The sequence below is a fragment of the Alligator mississippiensis genome, chromosome 6 (assembly GCF_030867095.1).
Source record: "Alligator mississippiensis isolate rAllMis1 chromosome 6, rAllMis1, whole genome shotgun sequence".
NCBI lineage: Eukaryota > Metazoa > Chordata > Crocodylia > Alligatoridae > Alligator > Alligator mississippiensis.
In genome coordinates, this window is record NC_081829.1 from 7,139,294 (window position 1) to 7,164,637 (window position 25,344).

Genomic DNA, 25,344 nt, shown 5'->3' on the forward strand with positions numbered 1-25,344 from the left:
CACAAACCAACTGCTTTCCTTGCAAATTGAGCAGAGTCCCTATAGGCACTAGAGGGACTTTTGCATGCACAACAAAGATCCACGCAGCCTGGTAAAACTAGAATGTTTTACAACGTTTTTTCGACCAAGGGAACTGTCGTGGCACATTACGCCTGCCATCTAAATAATATAAATGCAGCGAGACAGATTCCCTGTTGCCTTCGACTTTGTGTTATCTTTTACGTGAGTGCAAAGTGGGCAGAAAACCAAATCAGAATGGTAGCAGATTACACCCACTTTGGACAAGATGCTGGGCTAAGCACAATCAGGCCCAATCAAGTTTTCAATCCCTGTGTATTCAACATATGTGATGGCACTCGTTTCTACACTGGAATTTGATATCACCACATTCAATTTCCTAGGTATTCAACAGTCAATCTCCTCTTCTGGAAAGTGTTCTGAAATACAGACAGCTTGAAAGAACAGGCGGGGGAAATGGGGCAATGGCTTTTCCAGAGGGAACAAAAATAAAGGGTCTAGTTAAATAAAAAATATACCTTTGTCAATAATGTTCCTTTCACTCCATGGTTTAGACCATTACAGAAAACATTCGCTAACTTTTAGCCAGCACTTCCCTGACCCTCCAGCCTTCAATTACCTATGGTTAGTATCATGATGCTGAAATATTTCCCAAGTGACAAAAGACATTTTACTTACACATAGAGCACAGTTTTCTGGTCTCCAACTTCCCCTCCATCACCCACTGTCAGCGTGTCGTATCCTCGCTCCAATTCAAATTCTTCAAAGGTGAGTTTGATAACCTAGCAAAGATGCAGCGTGTTAATATGAATCAACCACCGAGGCAGCCTGTGGCTCCTCTTGTCTTGTTTCTTTATTCATGTGTCTATCGAAGAGCAATTTATATGAGTTTTATATCTCCTTCATGCTGGGAATGGTGGCTGCTCTCACTTTTTATAGCACTGTGGCATTTCTCCACCAGGCGGATGGAGTTGTTATTGAAATCACCTTTTGGATGTCTGTGCTGCATCTATAGATGTGAGATGCATTTATTGATACAGGCACATGTATGTTGAGGGTGCAGCATGTAGGCTGCGTTTGCTGTGCTGTTCGGGCACTGTCACCCCGCTATTCCTTTTACATTTGGAGTTAGGCAATGGATTTGGATGTGCATACACGTGTCATTCATTTATTAAACACTGCAATCATGCCTAAAGCAACCTGGGAACATAAGCTGGTCTGGGCTGGTAGCAGGTGTGTGGTCAGGTGGTTCCCTTCCCTGGCTCCAATGATTACTGGCAGATGCTATCTGAGGCTCCCTGCAGACATCACTGTACCTGTTATACTCTGGGTAGCTTAGAGTGATCATCTCAGGCTCCCTGCAGACTCAGACAGACATTACTGCATTAGTTTGTAATTGGGTTCATGGTTTCAGGCTCTGTTTCACATAAGCTTTAGATGGGGTTTCTCAGAAGTATTTATGTGATTTAGGAGTGCAGACCCAATGAAAGCCAAAATCTGGTGCAAAGACAGTTGGTGCTTTTCCAAGTTCCATCCATTTTTTTTTCCCCAGCGAGTGCTCTGTTTTCACACAACTTCACTCTCAGACTTGGGGCACTAGGTACAAACCTACTGTGCCTGAGCCTTTATCCAGCCCTGAGTAAGCAGTATTTAGCATGGACTGTCCATGTACACGCCACGATATTTGCCCTTTCATGTGCTGCAACTGCATGTCTGTTTGCACGAGCGGGATTTCCCATGACACCAATAAAATCAACAGGAGAGGATGTTGCTCGGCAGTTTCTCAAAAGCCCTAGCACAGAGCAAAACCTAAGCATGCATTTGGTGTGTGAGAAAAACGCAATCACTACGTTACTCATAACACCATAAATGAACAAATAGGAATTTACCTTTTTAAACAAACTTCCACTAGCTTTTCTTTATTTATTCCATTTGCATGTCAGATTAGAAATAAACTAATCCAAGATAGTAAGGGGATGGACCCTGCCAGTCCAAATGTCTGCACAGCACTACACAAACACTGCACCACTAAATAATTTAATCCAAAATGGAAAGAAGCAGCAAGGTGTTTAGATCCTCATTGGGTCCAAATCAACATAGTTACATGGATTTCAGTGGAGTTACATCTGCTTGCACCACCCAAATAATGTGGCCCATAGTCCACTTTCCCTAGGAAGAGGCACTAAAACCAGGTTTCACCAATTTGCACCAGTTTCATTCCGACTCCTGCCAGCATCGCATTCACGCACCAACCTTGGTTTTGCAAGGTGTAGGAGGACTGTTTAAATCAATCAACACTGGAATTTAAAATGAAATTCTATTAGACATTTTTATCCATATTGAAATGCAGAAAGAGTAACTGCTTACAAGCTATGGGTATACTATCTATATTGAGAAGCATCTCCCTAAAAGAGGGTCACTAGCAAAAAAATAAAAAGATAAAGACTTCAGTATATGGGGTGAAAAGTCTTGGGACAAAAGCAGAATCTAATGCTCCAACACTATGAAGACTTAAGTATGTGCATGACTTTAAAGGTGCAAATAATCCCACAGAAATCAAAAGAAACCACAGATCTCAACGGCAATTGGTTTCAGTTGCACTAGCGGCATGCTTAAAGATCACTTGCCTTTCAAGCCCTAGCCTTGCCTCCCATCCCATCTCATGCAATACTAAGGTATAGACCTGCTTCTCATCAGCCTACTATACAATTGCAAAGCCACAGGTATTGTTTAGGGGAAGCTACAGCATGTTGAACAACTTCAAATATTTATTTTTAAGTGGATCAGATACAAACTGTGGGCTCCCTTCTAAAAACTAGGAAAATATACATAATTCAGGCTGAATGTTCTGTGCTACTGTCTTATACATATGTTTAAATCTGGAGAATAAGCTAATAAAACTAGGCACTGTGTCTAAAACATCCAAAGAAGAACAGCGCATTCAGAAGCTGATGGGATCTAATATAAGGGCATAATGGGAGTTGGGAGCTGGTGTACATTTTAGTAATGATCAATTCCAATTGCTGGTTCTGCCACTCCATTAACACTCTTAAAATCCCTATATATTTAAAAAATATATATATAACACTGCTAATATTAGTCGCAGTGCTGCAGTTTTAACCTGTAGAAAATCTTAAACCATGTAAAGGCAAAATAATGTAATTAATATAAAGAGTATCATGCTGTAAAATGGCACACATCATTAGTTAAACCAGTCATTCAAGTAAACTGCATTTTAAAGATTCTGACCCTAATTAAATAGCTAATTAGATTCGAGTATACTGTAGACCGTCACCTTGTTGCATAGGAACGGAAGACTGAGTGTAATATTTATTTATGTATTTTTCCACATTATTTTTTCCTTTTCATTGAAGACTACAAATTATTTAATGAATCATTAAATAACAAGGGACCTCTTGGCGTATGCGGATACACTCATGGCACAAAACCTCGTTTTAAAGTCATTTAAATGACAGGAAGCAATTAGCAATGTCAAAGAAATGGGGTTGAGTCTGTCTCATGATCTAATAGCTTGATCTACTGCTATTTCTGATTTGAATGAAGGTTACATTTAGAGACTAAGATTACAATGCTAATACTGTCCATGGAGTATAGCACCTCGAACGAACTCATTTCCAAAGGCTTTATGGATATTAATTAAGCCCCCCAACACTGCTTTAAAGTCATTCAGTAAACATGGCTATCCACACAATACATTTACAAAGTAGGTGGTGTTTCTGCATCGGGGGACAAGGAAGCTGTGCGGGGACCTGCCCACAGCTGGACTGGGGAAGCAGCAGAGATGAGAATCAAAACTTGGGCGTTTCTGACCCAAGCCACTTAATCCACAGTTTCCTCAGAGTCAAATTGCCCTGGTCAGACTATCCAAACCCAGGTCCCTTCTCCCCTGGGAATCAAAGGCTGATATAGAGCCTCCTTTCTACAAGACGGCCTCAGTCCAGAAAAGCCCTTAGGACAACCCTTCTTTTTAAGCTTGCAAGTGCTCTGTCCTCACCACTGCCTGCGGCTGAATCCCAGGAGTCAAAAGAAACATGGACAAATGAGCTTGCCCTTATCTGAAGAGGGTGATCTCAGAAATGCTAGTTTTACTTCCCCACAATGGTCATGCGTGCTTCTCACGCTTGGGTCTGGTTAGCAATGCTTCCCACTTCTGCTGCAATTCATTCACTTGACACAGGCTCCCAATGCAAAGTCTAGGCACCGTGAATGGTCCTCAGAAGAGGATTTACATAGCCCTTGTGTGGTGCACAGGCCGTGTGGTGAGCCCATTGTACAGCAATGAATTTCAGGCTGTCAGCCAACCTGATCTCTGCCCTCAACACTGTTTACCGAGGGCTTCTGAGTGAGCGTCAGAAAGGATTATGTAGCTCAGTGGACTGGGTTTACTACAAACATATCAGCCTTGAAAAACTCTACTGCCCCATTTGTCCAAGGAGTGCAGCTGTTTGATGGCTGAGTATACTAGGTAGGGCTTTTATTATAATTTTCCTTTCCCCCCATTATCATCCATCATCACAGTAAAAGCCAGCAGGATGCTTGGTCTAGGCAGCTTTTGAAAGACGATATTGCTGGTTTGCAACATATCATGGAGTAAACACACATCTCATCACTTAGGAGGGATGGGAGAAAAAACAGGAGCACCAGAGTGGTTTATTAGTGGGTTGTTTTTTCGCCAACATAAATGCAAGCCTTTCAAGTTCTATGGGGGAGAGCAAAGATTGCCTTTTCATTTATTCCCCTCCACCACCCAAGGGAAATTTATCTATATCTATATCTATCAAAGGTGAAATTATATGTATATGTACATAACATTGAAACCCGGGCAGGGCACATTGGGTAAAAATTCAGCTCTCTACAAAGGGCCACCCCTGGGGAAATTAAGGCCTTAAAAGTGGAGTTCACATAGCACAGTGGTCTCCAACCTTTTTAAATAGATCAGCTTTGGCATTTAAAAGCAACCCCAAATCTACCGTGCGTCGCTGACACCCTCCTCCCTCCGCCCAGCAAATAAGTCTGTGGGGAGGGGGGGGCAGATCAAGGCAGACGGAGAAAAAATTATTTGGGGGTGCGCCTCCCCAGCAGGTAAGTCCCACCCAGCTGGGGCCCCACTCAACTTACCCCTGCTCCTGCCACTGCGGCACTGTCCTTCACCCTGGGGGGATTGATCTAGCCCCCTCCCCTCCCCTCCCCCACAAACTGACCTGCTGGGCTGGGATGCGCGTGCATGCACACGGGCGCTCAGCCCCCGACCCCAACCTCAGATCAACTCCAAGAGGCTCCGAGATCTACCAGTGGATGAAGAGCTACTGTTTGGTGGCCATAGCACAATGGGCCAGGTGCTGGGTCTCTGCATAGGGGTGAGTTTTGCCTATACTTGAAATTTTGGCTAGAAAGTGTTTTTTGCTCTGCTTTTAGAAGAGAAAAATAAAATGAGGAAAAATGCAGCAGCTCAACACTCTTTTCCCCACTACCAAAGGACACTTGAAACTTGAAAACATATGACCAGATCATAGCCTGGTATAAACTGGTAAAAGATTATGGGGTGCAATGGAGCAATATTGATTTGTATCACCTGAGGATGCTTTGGGGCTATGAAAGTCCCATGAAAATATGCCGAACAGGTCACTTTCAAATGAGCTCTAAATTTAGATCGATGGTTTTCTCGTCCCTAACAATAGGAGCTCACGGAAGACCTGAGGCAAAGCCGTTTCAAATCAATGAGAAGTCTCATCCTGATTTCAATGGGTTTCATGGAATCAAACAAAAGTAGTGCCGGAAGGGACCTCAGAAGGTCATCTGGTCCAACACCCTGCTCTAGGCAAGATCATCCCTGTCTAAAACGAGCTTTGACAGGTGCTTGTCCAGCCTACTCTGAAAAACTTCCAAGAATGGCAATTCTACAGCCTCTCTAGGAAATCATCCCCATTTTACAGATGGGAAACGTGAATCAAGGAGGTGAAAAGCCTAATTTAGAAATGTATTTAAACACATGCCTACATTTAAGCATAAGAAGAAGCCCATTGTCTTCTTATGTGCTGGGGGCTCCTTTCTGAATCGAAGTCTAAATGTCTCTCCAAAGACTCCAAAAAATATCAGTGACAAAGGTCAGAGTCCAACACAGGTCCTAGTAGCTCCCAGTCCTATACAACCACCTGCCTATTAGGGGTGTGTAAAGCAGGCCATAGTCAATTCAGATTCGGATTTGGCCAGAGCCTGGGACAGTGATTCGATTCGTTGATTCGGATCACTGTCCCTGATTTGATTCGGCCAAATCCAAATCTGAAGATTCGATGCTGATTTGGAGAATCTGTGATTCGGATATAGACACAGCTTTAAATGTTTTTTCTACACACCTGGAGGTACCAGTATGGCTTGCGGACGCTGTGATGCTGGGGCGCATGGAGTGTCCCGCGGGAGCGCAGGGGGGCCCCTGCAAGCTCGGCAACAAACCTGGAAGTGGACCAGAAGTACTTCCAGGTCTGCTAGGGAGTGCACGCCCGCCCCAGCTCGGTGATCGGTCACAGGGGGACCCCAGGTGCCCCCCCCCGCAATCCAGGAGGCACCAGTCACTGAGCCGGGACCAGTCACTCCCTAGCAGACCTGGAAGTGGACCAGAAGTGCTTCTGGTCCACTTCTGGGTCTGCTGCCAAGCAAACTGGGGACTGCCCCCCCCGCCCCCGTGCTCCTGTGGGTCGCTCCATCCACCCCACCACTGCAGCATTCACGAGCCGCCTGCTACCTAGAGGTACGTAGAAAAAACATTTCAAGCTGTGTCTATGTCCGAATCGCCGAATCTTTCCAAGTCTCTCCGAAACGATTTGGAGGGTTCCAATTCAATTCGGAGAGATTAAAGAGTCCTCTGATTCGATTCGAATTTGGAGATTTGGCCACCAAATCGGCCGAATCTCCACCAAACCAAATCAGGGACCAAAGCTTCGCACAGCCCTACTGCCTATACTGTCAACAGGTTAGCTAAACCAACCCAGCTAGCAAACTACATAGGGTCAGGGAACAGTTCATTCCCATGAATCTACATGTAGGATTGGGCCCTTGCTCCAAGCACATCTTTCTTCCGATAAACATTTATTTTTTGCTGTGGCACGCAAGGGTTTGGGGCTGGTGGCACGGGTTTTCAGCAGGCAGAGGAGGGCCCTTCTGTGCGCTCTGACTTTCTGCACTCTTGACAGATTCCTTAAATAGCAGCGAAAGCTAAATGCAATTGATTTGTTTTCATTGTTTCCTCTCTTCCCAAGGAGTGCCAAAAGTCAGCCCACTCCTTGCGTGGACCCTGGGGACCATGCAGAGCACTCTCTGCCATTTAAACAGGGCAAAGACATCAGTCTTTGGTTTTGAACTACATCTCAAATTAACGTGAACAAGCTAAACAGTTTGCAAGTGACAAGCAGACACAGCAGCTGCTTTTCCAAACCCATTAGAGTATTTTTTCTCAACCCTGGGCTGCAAAAGGCAGAGAGGTCCCCCCTCCCCCCGGAAGACATGCTTCTGAAATAAAGCGTTCAACCCTCCGAAACGCTCACGGAAACCTTTCATAAACTGATGCTCATAATTAATGACTTGTCACTTAAGAAGAAAGAAGTCACAGTCTGTTTTGCATGGGCTGAATCCTCAGCTGTCATAAGCCAAGGTAGCTCTATTGGCTTCAATGGGGCTTAAACCCAGCAAGCCTGTGGATCTTACACAGGTTACAGTTTCTTCTGCCATGTATTTTCTGTGGGAAGTCATTAGGTAAAGAAAACAACAGAGCTCCAAGGACTTATGCCGGCTGAGGAGTTGGCCCCGTGGATTCTTAAAAGCGGAAAAGTCCAAGTGGAGAAAGAGCAGGAGCCAATCTAGAGAGGACAGGGAGTCTTAGAAATGTGGGACGGGTCACTGCCTAACAGGTTTAAGCAGCACGGGGGAAACCTGCTGGGCCGTACTTCTGGCGAAACAGTGAAAAAAATCATTTCCTGGCTCTTCAGACTGAACGTGTGATTGGCACAAAAGCAAACAAGAAGGGTTGAAGGTTGGAGTCTGCATATTCAAACACGGAGGAGAAGTGACACGAGGCAGTTCTCTCGTCTGGGGTCGCTGACGCGGTGGACGTGGTCCTGTGCTGCAGAAGGCATCTCACGACACGGGAATTACCATCCTTCTCCTTTGTGGATGGTGCCAGAAAATCCAAGTCAAAGGCAGCTGCTGGGAGCGAAACACCTCTAAAACCCATCCAACTCACTTAGGTGCTTAAGCATGGATTTAGTTGAGCATTTTTATGCGCCCAAGCTTGAAAGCAAAACTCCCTGACTCCCTGCAAATGCCTTATTCAAACTCCGAAACACAAGGAGTGGTTTTATTCACCAGAACTCTACACCCATTTCTTAAATCCAAAAAGATACATAATAGGAGGGGGGGATTAACAAGGAGGAATCAAATAGGTTCTCCCCCCTTTCACTGCCATTTCTATTAGGGCCTTAAAGGATTAGGCTCAGGGTAACATTAGCAATATATTCCCTGAGAAAATGTGGCTTATGGAATTGGCTTTGGGGAATTAAAGACTACTGGCTCCTGCTAGAAACTTTTCAACTGCACTCCTGGACTGGGATACCCCCGAACACTGGTCTGATATAACCAGCTTCAGCAGCATTCAGTGCGGTTACTAAAAAGAAGGTTTTGGAAGCAAGAGGAGACTAACACATGCTTATTGCCTGATTTTTCAGAGGGACTGAACACCTGTGTCTACCATTAATGTTAAATGGAGTTAAAGGTGCTGATACTTCTGAAACCCTGGCTTGTTCAGTGCATCACTTTTTGCAGTGGTTAGAGATGCTGGCTTATCAGGAACCCAAAAGGGAGTTATTTGACATATCAGGTAGGGGTTTTTAGAGGTCACAGAGACGTATGCTGAAGCCCCAGCTAAAATGAAACCAGACTGGCTGCATTTGCTGCACAAACCAAGAACCTGCACAGGAACCTGGGCCTGTGGGTTTGTCAATGAGGACACTTCAGTTCTCTTCACCTCTATTCCTATTCCACATGGGATCTTCAGCTTCCCTCCCTTGGTTGAAAGAAAACCCATTTTCTTCTAATACCAACTTTATTCCGGACTCACTCCCCTCATATGTCTCCCTTCCCTGCCAGTCCAGTCAACATGCCGATCTGGGACTAAGAGGAGGTAGAAATATGCACAGTAGGACTTAGATCTAATTGAGTACCTAAGCAATAGCCCATAGGCTTACTTGTTTTAGCCCAGCAGAGGATAGTTACCCTTGGATGGGTTTCCTTCCACACATGCTCATTTACACTCGGTGGAAGAATCCAGCTCCAAGGTAGGAGCCTTAACATGGCCAAACAACCTACAACAGAAATCAGTGGAGCTATCCCAATTTCTGCCAGCCGTGGATCTGGCTCTGTGTCTCCACTCTGCACAGGTTATGTTATGGAGACAGCTTTGATTCAGTTCAGCCGCCAAGATCTGGACGAGATCTTTCTATGTCAAAATATCAGTTACAGTTTCACTAGACACACCATCAGGGATGGCTCTTGTTATCCAGAGCCAACTCTGCATGGATACATTAGCTTGATGAGGAAGGGCCTGCACCTCTGAGAGGAAGGAAAAATGACTTAAGTCGGCATAGAAAAAAAAAGAGCAATTCACCTCAAATTTGGGACATATCACCCTTCTATAGAGCCAGGCCAAGATACCCAACTCTATGAAATGTATGACTAGTGGGACCCCTCCAGTCATGGAAGACGCCCTGAAAACAGTCATGCAATTAAAGGTTTACAGAAACAGCACTCTTGAAAGTCATCGGGGCTCATGGTAGAGGTGATCTCTTTTAGTAGACCAACTAGATTTTTGCAAAAAAAAAAAAAATCTTTAAACGAAAGATTTTGCAGAAATCCAGTTGGTCTGCTAAAAGAGATCACCTCTACCACAACTCCTGATTCCTTTTGCCTCTAGACCCATATGGCTACATCCTGGATACCTGGCTGTTTAAAGCCATGCTTTTTCATTGACATTTTCTTCTTAAAAGGCCTGAGCCAAACCCTCCTGCAGTCACTGGAATATCTGGTGGGAGTCAGTAAGCTTTACAGCCAGCCCCACGCCCCTGGTGTCAATGCTTTAGGGCGAAGCAGCGTAGGTGAGCATGCTCGAGACCGCCCACTGGTCCATGCTGTTGGGAATTGCAATAGCAGAATTTGTTAGTGTTTCAACTAGACTGGATAAAAGCCACAGAGAAAAGATTCTGGAAAATTAACATCTTGATGAAGTGCTTTCTTTGGATCACTTGCAGAAGGCACAGAGCCAACATGCAAGCTTGTCTAGAGGCAACAGCCAAGAAATAATTGACTGAATAAGTGTAAGAGACTAATGGCTTGAAATGTAAACTTTTTCATGAACTAACAGGAGTCATATTAGTTAGGGGAAAAAAAATCATTGAACCTATCTTCCTACAACCGCAGGATATTCCTCCAATTCAAATAATGCATTCGATACCTCAGTGAGTTGTACCGATGGCAAGCACCTGCCTGTGTTCCAGCCATACCAGAGTATTTTCACCATGAAAATGCATGGATAGAGTTAGCCCAGACTTTGCTCTTTGTACAGACAGACACCTTGGGGTTTGGCAGTGCCATTTGGGAAGACGCACTTGAGTAGCTAGCAGGTGACTGTTTCTTGCCTCGGCATCATAGATGGGAGTCAAGCTTCGGTTCTGCCCGTTCCCATCTTTGATTTAAAAAAGTGTTCCCGTTCTCTGAGCAACTCCTTTCTTTCGGTTTAACCCTTGACCCCTCTCTGCTTTTCTGGTTCTTCACCGTGCCTATTGGACTGGTACCTTCCACTGATACTCTGCTGAAATCAGATGAAAAGGCTAAGGGAGACTGCCGCAATCACTTAGTCTGATCAAGAAGACTGTCTCGATCTGGGTCACAGTCATACAACATCCTTGGTTCCTTCAGCAACACACAAGCTATAAGACATCTGAAAACACCTTGTCCTTTCACTGCCACGCCAGGTGTACTTCACTTGGATGCGCATAGTTTATTTGGCAATGTGGCTAGGCTGCCCTGCTTAGGAGCATTTGGACATGTCAGTAATACCCATACACTTAGAGCCATCTCCTTCCATTTCACTAAATGCTAATAAAGCCAAAGGCTTGGGAATTAGACACACACCTGTGATACATCTTCAATTTGTAAAAAGCTGTTGTTGAGTGGTTTAGCCCAACACCATCATCACCACCTTCCCCCAAAATGCAGTTATGAACCAGGGCGGGTTCTTATCACGTGTAACATTTAAAAGCAATCTCAACATCTTGTTTTCTTGTACGCAAACAAGTGGACAATTCAACAAGCAAATTCTGCCATGCGGGCAAGGCAAGGGGAAGGGGAAATGCAAATGAAATGTTGCCGCAAGAGGGGATGAGACAATCCCAAGCTCTGTTACTCAGAACTTTTCAGAACTGCCAGCTTTGGGGGTGCAAAGCCTTGAAGATGAATGGATCGAACAAAGGAAATGAAGGAGAGAGAGTCCCTGTCCCCCATCCGCCGCCCCCTTTGGAAATCCAGCCCATGGCCAATGGCTTTTGTCCTGTGTAAGAGATCTTGGGAAGGCCGGGAAGGTCTCCAAACCATGTTTCTAGACCACTCTCTGAGGATGGAAAAGGGGCTGCGATTTGAGTTGCAAGACAGAGTGACGGGAAACATTGAGCACTGGTATCACCACTTGGAGATGCTAGGCTCCCATGGGCCAGCACCACCGAGACAGGACACTGCACCCTCAGTGCTCACTGGTTTGGAGACCACAGGTTTAAGACCCTTCCTCCCCACAGACACATGAAGGAGAGAGTAGAGAAAACCCAACCACACTTTTTCCCTGCTCCAAACCCAACTAGACCGGGGTGCGGGGGGAGGAGGGAGGGCGGTCTGGCTGGTATATGGCACAAAATGGCATATCATAACCCAACAGCAAATCTTTGCTGTCTCAATTTTCTTCCACCCTGTGGGGTATAAACCCTGGTTGCTTGGGACCCGCTATCAGCCTAGAGAAAATGAAAATCAGCATTCCTGGCACGGCCCCCCTGTGCCTTAACTGCAAGCCAGTTTTAATGAAATGCTTTGCTAAGCTGTTTGGCATGTCAGAGCCGTTCACATCAAGATATCAAAAGGTTCTGATTAAAAATAATTACATTCACTTTTAATTGCACCCTTTAAAGAAACATATTCTAAACAGGGAGGAAGGTGATGTGTCATGGCCTCCGTAAGCGGCTGAGATGCATTCAGTCAGAAGACACGGCAGCAACAAAAACTCAGACAGCTTTTAGAAGAAAGCAAGCAAGCGTAGGAAAGGAAGAAGGGGAGCAGCTGCTTCAACAAGGAGTGAGGGGAAAGACAACAACGTGGAGATGCATCTGCGAGACCTACCTTGGCTGGATTGAGGGCCGTGATCACCCATACACAGTAGGCATTGTTATCATACTGTACAGGGTAGTTGGGAGAAGTTATCACTCCGCTGGGGCCACGGAGGTATGTATCGCACATCCTGGCTGTGAAGAAGAAAATAAGACAGAGCATGTTTGGGAGGTTCGTTTGTCCAAGCATGTCCATTTGGCCCTTTCTTAGGGAAGGTAGTGGCGCTTGCATACAATTTGCTGCAGAGCTGGGGGGCTGTTGTGTCCTTTGCAGTACAAAAGAAACAGGACTTTGCTGTGATGAATAAAACAGGGGTTATTTATGGAGCCTGATGGGCCCTGTGGCTCTCGGGTTAGTTTAGCAAAGCCTGTGCTGCCTACCGTTACTACATAAAAACCTCCTTAAGTCTGGTGCACGGACAGCTTCGCAGGCTGAGCACTTCAGCTAGGACATATCATTTCTTTCCAACCTGCCAGGCAGGCCTTGTTCTCTTTTCTACATACACCTAATCAAAAGCCGGCCAGCAAACATTTAATGAGCAGAGGCTGATGTCTCCAAGGACCGGGAAAAACAGATATGGAGACGGCAGCTCTGCTCCATACCTTAAAGCATCTTAAGTCAAGCAGAGGAGTCCTTTTGTCACAGCTGTCCACCAGTTCCCTCTCCCTTGGCAAATGTGCAGTAAAGAGCCTTGCCTGCAGGTATCTTTGAGACAAGTACTGAGTGAGACAAGGACCCGGGCCACAATTTCTGATCTGAAGTAGCCTTTTTGGAACTTGTCCCAAAGTCCCACGGAGTGGGTGGGTGTGCGTGCATACGTGTGCGTACATGTCGCATGCTCACATGTGCCATCAGATCCAAAGGTCTACTATGGGTCCATCACTCACCAGAACACATAAGGCTGGATAGAGCTGATGATGAAGGGCTCTGTCACATGGGATGAGAAACACAATTCAACAGCTGCTCTTTCACGTAGCTCTCCCCGGTCTATGCATCTAACAACCAACTCTGAGCCCACTTCAATGTGAGTGGTGGTTTTGGGGGGGGTTGCTTTTCAATGGGAAGGCAGGGCAATAGAAAGCACAGCAAGAGAAGTGACCAAATTTGCCCCCTCTCCTCAACCCCCGCTTCATCTGACCTGTTTCACTTAAAGACAACCCACACAGAGGAACTGTCTTCTTCTCAAACTGAAGCTTCGCCCCTCTGTCCTCGTTTCCCTCCCTCCCAAGTCCATGCATTTACATTGCAACCCTGCATCAGGCAACCATGGAGACAAAATGAATCTCTACTGCCAGGCGAGATGCCAAGACAGGCCTTTCAAGTTTTTATTTCACCCCCTAAACTCCATAATATTTAGACCTGCTGATGTGAAAGCTGCATCTTTAAAAAAAAACCCCAATGAGTACATTTTCTATCTGCCTCGCCTCTTCTGCTTGAGGTTGTTCCTTTTTAACTGGATAGTACCAAGGAGTGGGCTAGAAGCCCAAGGCAGGACTATCAGGGGAGGCTGTGCTGAAATAGTGGCTGTTGCAGTGCGGAGGACCAGTTTTCTACCTGTACCTACCCAGCTGAACTCATCCAGAACAGGAAAGGTATCATTGCATCACTCAGATAGCAAAGCAAATAGTTATGGCAGGGAGAAGGTGATGAGGTGCGAAGTAAGAGCATTGTAGGAATAGTTGCAAACCAGCAGAAGTCTCTCTAGTGACTTGACTGGACCCTGGTCCAGGTTCAGAGTACCTGGCCATGCTCCCACTAGCTGCTGACCGGCTGCTGCTTACCCATAAAAATTGGCAAAGAATGGTAAATGTCCCAGTGGCCAAATCTTCTGACTCAACCAAGAAGCCCTTGGCCAGGACCCAAGAAGACACGCCTGTGGGACTCAGAAGGCCTCCATTGCCGCAGCATCTGAATGCCTACGTAGCTTTGATGAGCTGATCCTCACCACAAATAAAGGACAAAAACGTCCCGTTAGCCTCATTTAGCAAATGGGGAATTGCAGCACCGACAGGCTAAACACAACTTGCTGCAGGTCACAAATAAAATCGGTGGCAGAGCAGAAAATTGGGATGTCCCACATCACAGACCATGGGGTCCAAACAACCTCTCGCCATATGCATGGCTCCTATGGACAACTGGACACTTGAATGTCTAAGGAATTTGTCATTTAAACAAGGAAATGTTAAAACAGCAAGAAGGATAAAAATGATTTAAAACAGGAATAAAAGGCAAAGGGGGGGGGGATTTTTGTCCCAAAAAGAACCGCTCCCCTCCCCCGACGTTGGAATGAAAAAAAAATCAAGTTGATTCACAGAGTAGTAATAACGCAGGCAAATCCTTTCTTATCTCAAACGAAAGGACACTATAAATTTCCTTTATAGTGTCACATATTTATGCCAAATATCCTCTTACGCTGATTCAATTTATTCTACACTTGTTTCAAAGAATTAGATGGGATTCTAACGCTTTGCAAAACTCTGCAGAGGAAATTAAAGGGGGAAAAAAGAACCGAAGAAAAAACAATTTATGACTTTAAGGGCTTTAGAGGGATTTAATTAAAAATATTACAAGTTGTTCATTATTAGCATGACAAATATCATGATTATACATGCCAATTTAGGAGGAACCAAAAACAGCCAAGGGCAGAATGGGCACCAATATTGGCTAGTCTCAGTTCACACATGCACACTACTGGGTTGAAGGACATCCAAATTATGTCATTTCTGGCCTACTTCCTCTGGGCCACCATGGAAACCACAAAAAGTAAGGTTGTGAACCTCTGGTTAATGTGAAAATCCTGTGCAAAATACTCCGCTTTTTGTATATCCTTTCACAGCATCTGATGAAGTGAGCTTCAGCCCATGAAGTCTTGGATATATCTGCTCTGGTTTGTCTATAGGGGAAAATCTACCTTGTCTTCCACTTGACTTCAGACTACCTATGTCTGTCAAACTGCAATTGTTGGCACGCAAAAGTCCAGGTGGCAATAGTATTACAAGAGAGAGAATGAGCTTTCCAGAAGTGTGTATTTCTTATGGTTCTTGTGCTTTTGGGGTACCTAACCTGAGATATCACCCAAATCAAGGGGCCCGATATTCAAAAAACACTGGATGCCTGAAGTCCTTTAAAAGGAAGGCCACCTTTAGGGATCTCAAGATGGGTACCTTGGAAATGCTACTCACTTCTTCCTATCTTGGCTATAGATTGAAGCCTGCAATGTGGATAACAAGTAAATATCCAGGTTTCATTGACCAGTCAATGCTTTGAACTGCCACCTGCCACCATAGTATCTGAGGACCTTTCATACAAAATAGACTAGTGAAGTCCAGAGTTGTGGTTCTTTTTCCTTTACAGGTTAATTGTTGTCAGAGGGCTGGAGGGGACACGAGGGAGTCTACATTAAACACGAAAGACTTCAGCCCTGTGAATCACCTACAGGGCTGAAACCAGTATTGCTAACTACTGAATTTTTTACTATGCATCTCATGATACATGAGGCTATTCTTAAAACACCCACTTTGGAATCAAGAGGTTGCATGAGAATCTCAACTTTAAAAAAAATAGCTCTCAGGTATGTGAAAGACCTTGCAAATGTGACCCCAGTGCAGCCCTTAAGGCCTGTAAACCTGAGAACAAACACAAACTTTTCTTTTTTTTTCAATCTATAGATTTTTGGGTGGGAACTGACTCATGGTTTTTTAATGTTTTTGGCTTGCCACACTGCAAAATTCACCTCTTGTAAGCAAGAACCTCTAATTCACACTCACTCTAGCCCCATCACATTCATGGGCATGTGCTAAATATGTGTAGGCACAGATGAGCTTTCATCAGTGCTTGAGCTAGCACCTCAATGCATACGCATTAGAAAGGCTCAGCTGAATGTCTTAAAGCTATGCTGTGGTTTTAAGCTACCAGCAGGTTTGATTCTGTATTTCAATCTGACCAACTTGCTCCTACTTTCCTACCAATGCTCATACTGTGTTTGAGGCGTTTTTTGACAGCACAGCCTGTGCCCTGAAAAGCCACTACATAGATCATAGCCAAGGCCAAAACCTAAGACATCTCCAGGCAGCTCAGTCAAGCTCCATTTGCAGAACAGCCTCAATGACCTAAGGGCCGTGTCACTGTTACACAGCAATTTTAGGCAGCTTCTGGAGCTCTTAAGAGGTGTCAATGTGTGGCCAGTCTAGGGATTAAGCGATTTAAAGCACTTGTTATTCAGTTTAAAGTTATGCCACTCCAGGGTAGGACTATCTCTAATCTGCCATGTTTTATATCTGCTCCATTAAGGTGCAGGCACTCTCTACAGCTCTTCTGCCCAAGTTGAAGCCCTCCAGCATCCCAGGATGCAGTGGCCCCTCCTGAGTCAGGGTGAGCAGGGATAACAGGACGCGGTGAGGCCAGGCACAGTGCCTTGCCTCCTGGGCATGTCAGGCAGAGTGAATGGTACAGCCCCGGAGCACCCCACAACTGCAGTGCCTCCCGCTGCCACTCAAACCAGCTCTTCTCCTGCCAGGCAGAGCAAGCCACTTGGACCAGCTTGCTGCTCCTGCCAGGAAGAGCAAACCAGTCTGCGTGATAGTGGGAGGCACTGCAGCTGCCAGGTGCTCCAGGACTGTGGCCTTACTCTGCTTGGCAGGAGGGGTGTCCTGCTCTTACCTCCTAATCCGGGCCCTGCTAACCAAGCCTTTAATGGCAAGTCACACCAGTGCAGGTGAAGGATAGTTGGAGATGGTTTTTCATTTTAGGGTGTGACTGCTCCACTAAGCGGAACAACACTAAGCGGATTAACATTTGTGCGGCTTACCGTGTAAGGTGTAACAAGGCTCTAACAGACCACTGCACTCTGAGCCAAGCAAAAGGGACAGCTCTCCTGGCCACAGTGCAAACCACAGCCTCTCAAAGCCATCCGTGCCCAGGCACCTTTACTGAATCTGTGCCTTCCCCCACAATTTAGATAGCAGCTATTTACAAAAGAGCTCACTACACATAAGGGGAACAGTTAATAGGAAGAGGTTACATGGCTTCTATGTTTCTTGATGCAACATCCCAAGGCACGCTATAATGGGCTATAGTTTGCTGAGAGTTATGACAATGGCAGACTTATGAGCATCACTAGGAAAATACAGAGGAGATCATTGCTCATCAGAGACCCGCCACTCAATCAAGTATTCTAAGAGAACAATGTAAACTGGAGGCATTCATTTCCAGGCAGGAGAAGGAACAACAACAATGGAGGAGTTTCCTCAAACGCAAACAACTCGTATACCTCTGCCTGTGTTTACAATGGATGCTTGATAGGATTACATGCAGGAGGACAGCAGGCTGTTTTATACAAGATGCAAAGCATCATTTATTTCAGGGGAAATCTAATGTTGGGGTCTGTTTTTCTTGGGGCCATTGTTCACACTCAGACTGAAATCTGTACTTCCTCCAAATTTGGGGGTATTCCAGTTTGACCAGTCTGAAACAGGCTCAAGTTACATGGGGTCACCAAACCAGAGCCAAGTGATCGCACATTTCACCCTACATTTCACTGCAGATGTTGCCTAATACCAGACACGTTGGCTGGCACCTGAGCCTGGCCTATATTTTCATCAGTAAAATCTAGCTGATTCGGGATGTGGTCTTTTTACCTGTATGGTTATTCCAGTAAAAGTTTTGTGGATGCAGTTGTTTGGTATAAAGTGCTGATACAGTGCAATGTAGGACACAAAGACTAAAGCTGACTTAGCTACACTGGCCAAAAGTGAGAAGAGGGGACTGATGTAGCTGAGCTGAAAGAAGCGCCTAGCGTAGATGCTGTTAATCACGGCAAATCTACGTATTCACCAGTTCAACTTGTAACACTTGTGGTTTTACAGTACTCGGCTCTGCCAGCCTAGCTGCCTTCACACTACAACTTGGATGTTAGTGAATGCTGGTACTCCTACACTTGCACAATGTTCCTAAAAGAGACTCAGATTTATGGCTCTTTTGGTATGGTAACAACGCACTGTAGCAGTACACAACTGCTCATAATGCTAGAACTGCATCTGCTTGGCAGGTTGCATTGTTTTAATTATACTCGTATAGTTAAAACGATATAGCTTTTACGTGTAGGCAAGCTCCTGGAAATGGACAGTTATGAAATAACCTGTCTATAATACTCTCTCTCACCCCCCAATCTAAAGCAGTTAAAGGCTAGTTTATGATCTGAAGTAGGAGAGCAGTTCATTAAACTTCCTCTTTGCAGCAATCTTTTACATAGTAGATGACTTTGGTCTCAAGTCAATCTTATCTTTTCTAGACTAAACAAACTCAGCTCTTCCAATCATTTCTCATAACCAAGATTTTCAAAACCTCTGATCCTTCTTCTTCTCTAGTTTCTTTCCAACTGGTCTATGCATGAAGTTAGGTGCCCAAAATTGGACCCGGTCCTCCAGAGGAAGCATTACGAGGGAGGAGTAGAGTGGAAAGATTACTTCATGTGTCTAATACAAGATACTCCTGTTGATTTGTGTCAGTACAATGATTGCTTTATTTGTCATATTGTGACAGTGCTGACTCATGTTTGGTTTGCGATCCCTTATAATAACCTTTTTTCCCTGCAGAACTGTATCCTAGCCAGTCATCCTTTGTGTTGTGTTTGCGCATTGATTACTCTTGCCCGAGGGTAGTACTCTTCATTTTTCCTTACTGAATTGCATCCTATTTATTTCAGACCATTTCTCCAATGGGTTATGATCGTTTTGAATTCTAACTTTGTCCTCCACAGTACTTGCAACCCCTTACAATTTGGTATATGGTAGGGCTAGGGTGACATTGTAACCCTGAAAATCCAGGAATTATGCGAGGCGAGGACTTCTAAGGGTGATCTCTTTTATCAGATCAACTGCATAGTTAGGACAGAGTTAGACAAACTTTCTAATACAAAACATTCTTCAGCACCCCATTATGCTGTTGGTTTGATAAAAGATATATCACCCTCAGACACCCTTGCTTCTTGCATACTTTGGCACATGCAAATGTTATCAAGTATATTCTCTATTCCATCATCTAAGGTATTAATATCAATATTGGATAATACTAGACCCAAAATAGACTCTGAAGAACCCATATATATGTCTGCTTTGATGGTAAAGCACTAATTACTCTAGGTGTGTTTATCCAACTAATAGTGCATCCAACCTTGCAGGAGTTCTCTAAGGCTGAGTTATGTATACTTCCCTGATCCTTCTTTTTGCTCCTTTTAAAAGAGAAGCAGTTCATTTGACCTACCCCAGTTTCCTAGAACTGCACCTGTCCTCTGTGAGATCTCAAAGATAATTGTTGCAGCCAGGCTCCCATGTACCTCTTGAATGCATTTTAATAACCCTTGCAGCAGTGGGACATGTATAGCTCTCTTCCCCCTACTTCACCTATGGCAGGTTTGGTGTCTCTAGGCAATATGCTTTGTAGTTGTACAACAGGATCGATTGTGTTGTTTTAGGAATAGGTTAATCAAGGACTTTTATAGATTGGTTTGGATAGGGATGATCTTGCCTTGAGCAGGGTTTTGCACTAGATGACCTCCACAGGTCCCTTTCACCCTGCTTTTCTCTGATTCTGTGAATTCTGTGTACTATGCAGGGTGAACTCCATCAGGCCCAGCCCCTCTGAAGAGTAGCTGTTCTAACATCCTTCCAAGCACGGCAATTGTTTAAGATCTAAACTGAAAGGTTGACTTTAATTGGGATCGTTCTCAAAGAAATTATGCTAATTAACAAACATAATTTCTTCACTAATTGGATTTGAACCAATCCGTGCCTATCTATAACTCTGTGGCTGTCAACGTGCTGTATGCCGCAGCTACTCAGAACTTAAAGAGTGACAGCAGGAACAGAAGTGCAAGAGAGTAATCATTATTTAAGTGTTTGTGACATCTCAGTGCTACCAGCAGTAGAGGGCTTTTGAAACACAGTTGTGTTGTTCCCATTCTAGCCAGTTGCTGGCAGCAATATACATATCGGGCACTCCCAGGAGTGACATTTGCCATGCCAGCAGCCCCATGAAAGCACTCTACAGCCATTGACAGAAGTGTAGAGAGCCTAACAAATGCCCGATTGCATGGCAAATAAACCCTCATGTGATGAGGGTTCAGATGAAAGCACTCCAAAGTGGAGCACCTTCATTAACTTCTGTCTGTGCCTGTGCGCGATCAGGGCTGGGCTGGAGGGGGAAGGAGCTGCGGGGGGCGGTGTCGGGATCAGGATTGTCCAAGCTTCAGTCCACCAAGGATAAACATTTTGCGGAGGAATAAGACATTAATGATCTGAAGGACAGCACTACCCCTTGCTGCAAGTCTTTTCACAATGAAGGAAGGACTAAGCCTGACTCTCCAGAGACTTCACCATTGAGCACCTGCTACCATTTCTGCCCAAAGGGAAGAAGGGAATGCACATCACGACCACTCCAATTTGGTAGCATTTTATGCTCACTTTGCACAAAGTTAATGGAAAAATCGGTTTCTCCCCCCCGCAATGATGTGAAAAGGTCTTTATCAGCTGTACCAAGCTTGGCCATGCATGGGACATCCTCCTAGCCACCTCTCTCCAACAAGCTGCCATGAAGGGGGACGGGATTGGGACAAAAGTGGGATCTCAGATGGGAGCTGGCTAGCACATTTAGCCTTATGGGAAAAGCTCAGGGAGTGACCTTTCTTTGGCTTTGCATCCTTAAGTAGTAAGAGCTCTCTTCTACTGGCAATGTAACAAGGTATCTGTTTTATTATTACACTCATTAGTGAAGCCGATAACTTATAAAAGGGGCAAGTGTCTTGAGGACATAATCTCCCACTGGAAGAACACGTGTACCAGAGGGAAGCAATTAGGAGTGCCCCTGACCCCATGAAAGCAGCACATGTGCTGCTGAACTGATCGCCAGCCGCAGGTTCCCAGCAGGCAAGTATCAGGGCTGCTGACTTGAAAGAGATGTTCATCAGGGGACCGCACGCAGCTCCTGCCATCATTATACTTTTTACTTGCTGCTTATACTGGACCCTCAAGAAAGTGGGAATGAAAGCCAATTTCTTAACCAATTTTAGGTTTGCCACCATTGCAATGGGCCAGCTAAGCTCCTGGCATTGGCTTGCCACCTTAACGACAATGTTTTGGACTTATACCTCGTGCCTTTCCCACGAAGCACCAGACCTGTACTTAACCCACCCGGGGAGCTAAGCAAACACCAGGATGCCCAGCGTAGAGCTGGGGAACTGGTCACGTGCCCAACAGGCGGGAGGCAGAACTAGAAATCCTGGCACATAGCTCCAGGGTCCCAGTTGCCGAACAAGTTTGGTTGTCGCCCAATGAGGCAAAAGAGCAAAGTGGTTGAACGAATCAGCGTGCCAGAAGAAGATGAAAAAGTGGGTCTTTGAAGGAGGATTCAGGTTCCAGAAACTTAAAGCATCCCTTTTCTGAGACCGCTAACCAGGAGGTGACGCTCAAAATACTGGGAAAAAAGCAGCCCTACAGGGAGAAGGAAGCCAAGGGACCAAGCTAAAGACAGACATAAGGATGGAGTAGGGAGGGTGGGTCAGGAAGGAGGGTTTCTTATTGATCCTCATCCCCGAGGTTAACCCCCCCAGTCTCTAACCTCTGCACACTGGCCGCTGATCACTCCAAGCAGCAATCATGTCGCTCACTCTCTTGCAGGTGATGCTTTTGGACCCTTGCAAATCATAGCCTTCATTGCAGGTGAACTGGATGCTGGATCCTAACCTGGTAGACAGAACCAAAGGAGGGGGATTAGTACCTGAAATGCTGCCAGGGCACCACATTTGTCACCTGCTGTCTTTGACTACACTCGTGATTCTTTAATCGGTGAGCAGAGACAGTCCGCTGGCCTCTTGGGCACGGCATGGGATGAAATAAGGACACATGCTTTTCTCGTGCGTTCGCTCGTGTTGGCCTAAGGTGGTCATAGCTTAACAGTGGGCGTACGTCTTTCAGTACAACCTCAGCAAGAATTTTACTAAATGCTGAAGTACAGAGTTTGGCCCCGAGAGATTACATGCTCCACATTTTTATACCAGAAAAATCTTTACATCACGCCAAAATGCGTGTGCTTTGTTCTACAGCTTTAGGTCCAGATCTGCAGCCGGCATAAATCAGTGTCGCCCCTCCAGTGACATGAAGTGACACCCATTTGCCCCAGCTGAGGATCCAGCCCTTTGTATTTAAGCACTATATTGGCAATGCCTTATCTCTCTCCCACCCCCCTTCCAGAAATCCCTTTTGTGGATTTCAAGGGAATTTGATGGTTTCAGGTTAAATTGATAGGTATATTTTAGGGAACAAAACAGCCATCGACAGAGAAATAAGATTAAATATTGATCTGCTGTTGCTAACAGTGGGCTGATTTATTCTTACGCACTTTAAATGAAGGCCAGCGAGTACGAAGGGGGCAACAGCATTGTTTTAAACTTTAGAAAGAGAGAACAATTATCCAGCAGCACATATGCTTATTGACAAAAGATTGCACGAGGGCTCTGGGAAGTCGCCTGAGAAACCACGGGGGATGCGACCGTGCAGCGACTCGCACTAACACGAGAAGGCTTTCTGTTGTTATTGTTGTCGTTTTAAACCGCTCTTTCCGCACTTTGCTGGGGAGGGAAAATGAATTATAATGAACCCTGGTTGCACAATCCTGGTTTGGAGGCTGACTCTGACAAGAGAAAACATTCCCGGGGGGAATTCATTATAATCTTCGCTTGTCATGGTATCACACGCGCGCTTATCTTTCTGTGCTATTAAATCAGAGCAAGATTTCCCAATATAATGCATTTACAGGTGTAGAGTGGGTCTCTAAGCAAGCAGGCTACATATAATGCCAAAGAGACTTGACGGTGGTTATAAACAGGATCTTTAATTGCATGCAAAGCACATACAGAAAAGGTTCTTACCTAAAATCGTTGCCTATTCTTTTGCCTCTCTCTGGAATCCCAGGGTCTGGACACATATTATGTCCCTGGGACACACCAACCTGAGTTACTACAAAGCAAAAACAGCACATACAGAGAAAGAATAGTACAGAAAACATATTCTTACATCAATCGTCTTGGTGGATGTGGAGAGAAAATGGGCAATTGCTAGTTGGAATGCGTTTCTTTAAAAAAAAAAAAAACTATGGAAACAAGCATAGCTGAAATCATTTCAGCTCAATTTTGGTATCAAAGTGTTTTACTGCTCAGTACAGCTAGTGACATGGCTTTCCCTCGTTCCACTACAGAAGCACCTTTGGAAAAAAAGGATTCTTACATTTTGCAAAATTACACCAATTAAAGAGCACATTTCCAAAGCCTGCTATTAAAAAGGCCACCTGTGACATAACAAGGTGAGTGCCTAGCACCCATCAAAACCCATCTGACTGATGCCAGTGAAGGAAAACAACTCAATAAAGGCAGATGTGTGATTAAAAGGAGAGGGGGGGGGAGGAAAAAAAAAAAAAAAAAGCAGCCAGTCTAGGATTTTAAAAGCAGGTAATTTAGTTTGAATATGAAAAGTTGTATGGAGCAACCTTGATGGAGCTGCCTATAAACAGGAGATCTAAAGAGGTAATCAGCACTGGATAAACACATCGCCGAGCCTGACTTGCCACCCCCCTCCCCTGCTTTCCTCTTCCCTCCAGCCTGTCAAATGGCGCAAACAAGCATAGACACTGAATGGATAAAACTTGGATGGCTCCTGACAAGGATGAAATGAGAGCTGGCAACATGTTGACTTCGATTTTGTATTCCAACAACAACCCCCTCTCCAAAAAAACCCCTCATGCATAATAACATCGGACAAAGGGACGGTTTTGTCATGGAGCGCTTGAAATTTATATGATTCAATTTTCTCACGTCGCAGAGGGGAGGGCGCAGGGAAAGTGTGACATTTCTTGGCAATGATGCTGAAGCGATGGAGCATGAAACATAAATGAGCATGCTTCCATCCTACCTCTGCCTCGCTCGCTAAATGAAAAGTAAAATCTCAATTACGCTCCCGAATGTATGCAATTAGAGCAGGACTCCCAAGAACACACGAGGCCGGATGAGGGTGCGATGACGGGGAGCGCGTCCTTCCCGCAACACGTGTGCTCCCTGTCTTCAGAGCGGAGCAGCGCGGAGCATGCTACAAGAGGGGTGGGTGGGTGTGAATATTAATATGGGGAAAAGATGCGCACGCACACCGGCTATGGGAAGAGGGACTGCGCAGCATTGAGCATGCTAAGTGCGAGGCAGCTCAATATAGCAATTATTCACTGCACAACTAAAGCCCGCTTTGGCTGGTAGGTGCTACAACAGCCAAGCACCCGAGACATTGGTGTGCTCGCATGGATGGAAGGATTGATCTGCTCCTCTTAGCGAACGGCATTGATCCCAATGCCTAAAAGTTGCTGCTGCCAAGAAATGCTAGAAGCCTTAATAATATTAGTGTGAAAGCAGCTGCCCCTTCCGGGCAAGCCCTTGAGGACTGGCGCTATCGGCAGCCCATCACCGTAATATCCAAGTACCATAGTTGAAATGAGAGACATGAAAAGAGTAACACCCGTCGCCACTCTCTGGCTTCTCCCTCTCCATCTGAACCAGTTGATGCCCTTTGCTACTTCTGCTCTAGAAAAAATGTTTTACCTGCTGCCCCGATGTACCAGTCGCTTCCTTTAAACTACTGCCCTCATCTGCACCGAAAGCCAGCAGCACCTCCATTGCCATCAGCATTCAGACACGTCCTCGAAACTGCACAGGCTACCCCCACAACACCGCCTTCAAAGAGCAGCAAGAGCAACACTGCTCTCTGCACCCTGCAAGGAGGTTTGGGGGCTCTTGTGTCCCCCGGCCAAGTCTCGGCAAGGTGGGAGACAGGGCTTTAGGAGGAATCTGGCTTTTCCCCACCT

At 45.3% G+C, this 25,344-nt stretch overlaps 1 protein-coding gene across 4 annotated transcripts in view; it reads right to left on the bottom strand.

The window, feature by feature from the left end:
• Window positions 1-25,344, bottom strand: part of CSMD2 (CUB and Sushi multiple domains 2) — a 651,518-nt gene that overhangs the window by 262,687 nt on the left and 363,487 nt on the right. For 2 of the 4 annotated variants that reach the window (XM_014605014.3, XM_019487966.2), the window contains 4 exons: window positions 23,372-23,459; window positions 22,063-22,187; window positions 12,463-12,584; window positions 697-800 (listed from right to left, as the gene is read on the bottom strand). The exons of the other annotated variants lie outside the window; for them this stretch is intronic. In XM_014605014.3, the coding sequence (XP_014460500.3) occupies window positions 697-800; window positions 12,463-12,584; window positions 22,063-22,187; window positions 23,372-23,459 (439 nt within the window). The remainder of the gene's footprint in view (window positions 1-696; window positions 801-12,462; window positions 12,585-22,062; window positions 22,188-23,371; window positions 23,460-25,344) is intronic. 4 annotated transcript variants of the gene reach the window in all.